The sequence below is a fragment of the Anneissia japonica genome, unplaced genomic scaffold (assembly GCF_011630105.1).
Source record: "Anneissia japonica isolate Jap-2015-1 unplaced genomic scaffold, ASM1163010v1 scaffold287863_len737641_cov155, whole genome shotgun sequence".
Lineage (NCBI taxonomy): Eukaryota > Metazoa > Echinodermata > Crinoidea > Comatulida > Comatulidae > Anneissia > Anneissia japonica.
This window is the reverse complement of record NW_022742482.1, coordinates 448,582-451,007: the sequence shown is the minus strand read 5'-3', so window position 1 is coordinate 451,007 and position 2,426 is coordinate 448,582. Positions and strand designations below refer to the sequence as shown.

Genomic DNA, 2,426 nt, shown 5'->3' with positions numbered 1-2,426 from the left:
TGAACACTACTCGGTGACTGGCCGGACAAAAGATTTGTATAATACGAAAAAGACCCGTTTTTTGAAGAATTTTGAGGTATGCATAGTGACACCAAGTCGTTTGCTAGCTTGCAACATTTAAAACGTGCTGCTGAAATGAATGTTTAGAGTCGGAGATGGTGGTTCCAAGAAGTTGGAAAAAATCAGTGTTAAGTTGTTGATTGCAGAAAATAATGGTGGAGAAGTGGATTAAATGTGCAAGATCTGCTGATGGTCGAACAGGTAGTCTTTAAAGGGTTAAAGACCATACTCCAGTCAGCAGCCCAATGCTGCAGTGAGTTAAGATCTTATTGAATAAAAGCAGTGGCTTCAACGCGATTAGATGCATTGATGTTATGGTATAGTGTGACATCGTCAGCATAAGCAACAATGTCATTCTCAAGATCGGCAGAAATGCGGTACCTTATCAAAGGTAGCACTAAGGTTAACGGAACAATCCGGATGTCCGATATTAAGGTGTTTATGCCAAATGTCGGTGGAAAGGAACAAAGCGTATACAGTTGAGTGTCCGCGGGGTGAAAACCGAACTGACGAGGGTGTAGATGTTGTTTATGATACGCTCCATGACTCGCTACTACTACTACTACTACTACTACTACTAGAAATACTACTACTACTACTACTACTACTACTACTACTACTACTACTACTACTACTACTACTACTACTACTACTACTACTACTACTACTACTACTACTACTACTACTCCTTTCTTTTTGGGATTTATCGATCGATTTATCGAAAAAAAATCGTATGCAACTACTTAATTTTTGTGTAGGCCTATGCATACACACATAAGGCCTATCTACCTTAATAACAATGGGAAAAAAATTACCTAACCGTTTTGAAGAGAGGAAAACCTTGAATTTTGAAGAACTTTTAAAGTCACTAAAAGATACTTCAGAAGTCGGGAAAGCTCATTTCCAACCATTTAGAAATCAACAATTTTCCGAGAAGAACCTGAACCTCCCTTTTCTCTTTGGGTTCACTGATTCATTATAATAATTTTCAAGAGGGAAAAATCTTGAATTTTGAAGAATTTAAAGTAATTGAAAGACACCCCAGAAGTCGGGAAAACTCATTTCTCGCCTTCTAGGAATCAAAATTTTCCCGGGGGAGAACCCCCCTCCTTTTTGGGATTCATCGATTCATGGAAAATTCGCATGCAACTACTCATTTTTTTTTAAAATTTTTATGTATGTATACACACATAAGTCCTATTTACTGAATAACAATGGTAAAAAATTACCTGACCGTTTTCAGGAGAGAAAAACCTTGAATTTTGAAGAACTTAAAAGTAATTAAAAGACACCCCAGAAGTCGGGAAAGCTCATTCCCGCCTTCTAGGAATCGAAATTTCCCCGGGGGAGGACCCCCGGACCCTCCTCCTTTTTGGGATTCATCGATTCATGGAAAATTCGTATGCAACTACTCATTTTTTTTAAATGTTTGTGTATGTATACACTTAAGGCCTATTCACTGAATAACAATGGTAAAAATTACCTGACCGTTTTCAAGAGGGGAAAACCTTCAATTTTGAAGAACTTAAAAGTAATTAAAACATTACGACAATATTTCGTGTATAAATTCGATAAAACGGCAGTGAAGGTCGCCAAAAACCACTAAATTTGGTCATTTTTCAACTTCTTTTTGTAATAACTTCGCAAATACTTCATCGGAAAAACTGACCGGATTTTAATAATCATTACAAAAATTACAAATTTATAAGTGTAATGTTAACACCTATATCGAGAACTTAAAAGACACCCCCAGAAGTCGGGAAAGCTCATTTCTCGCCTTCTAGGAATCAAAATTTTCCCGGGGGAGGACCCCGGACCCCCCCTTTCTTTTTCTGATTCATCGATTCAAGGAAAATTCGTATGCAACTACTCATTTTTTTCAAAATATTATGTGTGTATAGACACATAAGGCCTTTACTGTTATAACAATGGAAACAAATTACCTGACCGTTTTCAAGAGGGGAAAACCTTGAATTTTGAAAAACTTAAAAGTAAAAGCTCATTTTCCGCCATCTAGGATGGACCCCCTTTTCTTTGGAGCTTATCGATTCATTGTAAACAGAATACGATATGCAACTACTCATTTTCTTAAGGTATACACACATAACAGGCCTATTTACTGTAATGAGAAAGTTTACCTTACCGCTTTCAAGAGGGGGAAAACCTTGAATTTTGAAGAACAAAGTCATTAGACACCTAGCTCAAAAGTCGAGAAAGGTCATTTCCAGCCATCTAGAAATCTAATTTTTCCCGGGGAGGAATGTTGACCCCACCACCTAGGTTTGATTCCCGATCTGCATGATTCTTTTTCCCATTCATCTTATAAGTGCCCCCCCCCCCCACTTTGAAAAACGTTCCGCCGGCCC

At 37.8% G+C, this 2,426-nt stretch overlaps 1 protein-coding gene across 1 annotated transcript in view; it reads left to right on the top strand.

Moving 5' to 3' along the window:
- Positions 1–408: 408 nt before the first annotated feature.
- Positions 409–2,426, top strand: part of LOC117119183 (fibrocystin-L-like) — a 27,452-nt gene continuing 25,434 nt past the window's right edge. The window contains exon 1 of the mRNA XM_033264003.1: positions 409–538. Coding sequence (XP_033119894.1) covers positions 409–538 — 130 coding nt within the window. The remainder of the gene's footprint in view (positions 539–2,426) is intronic.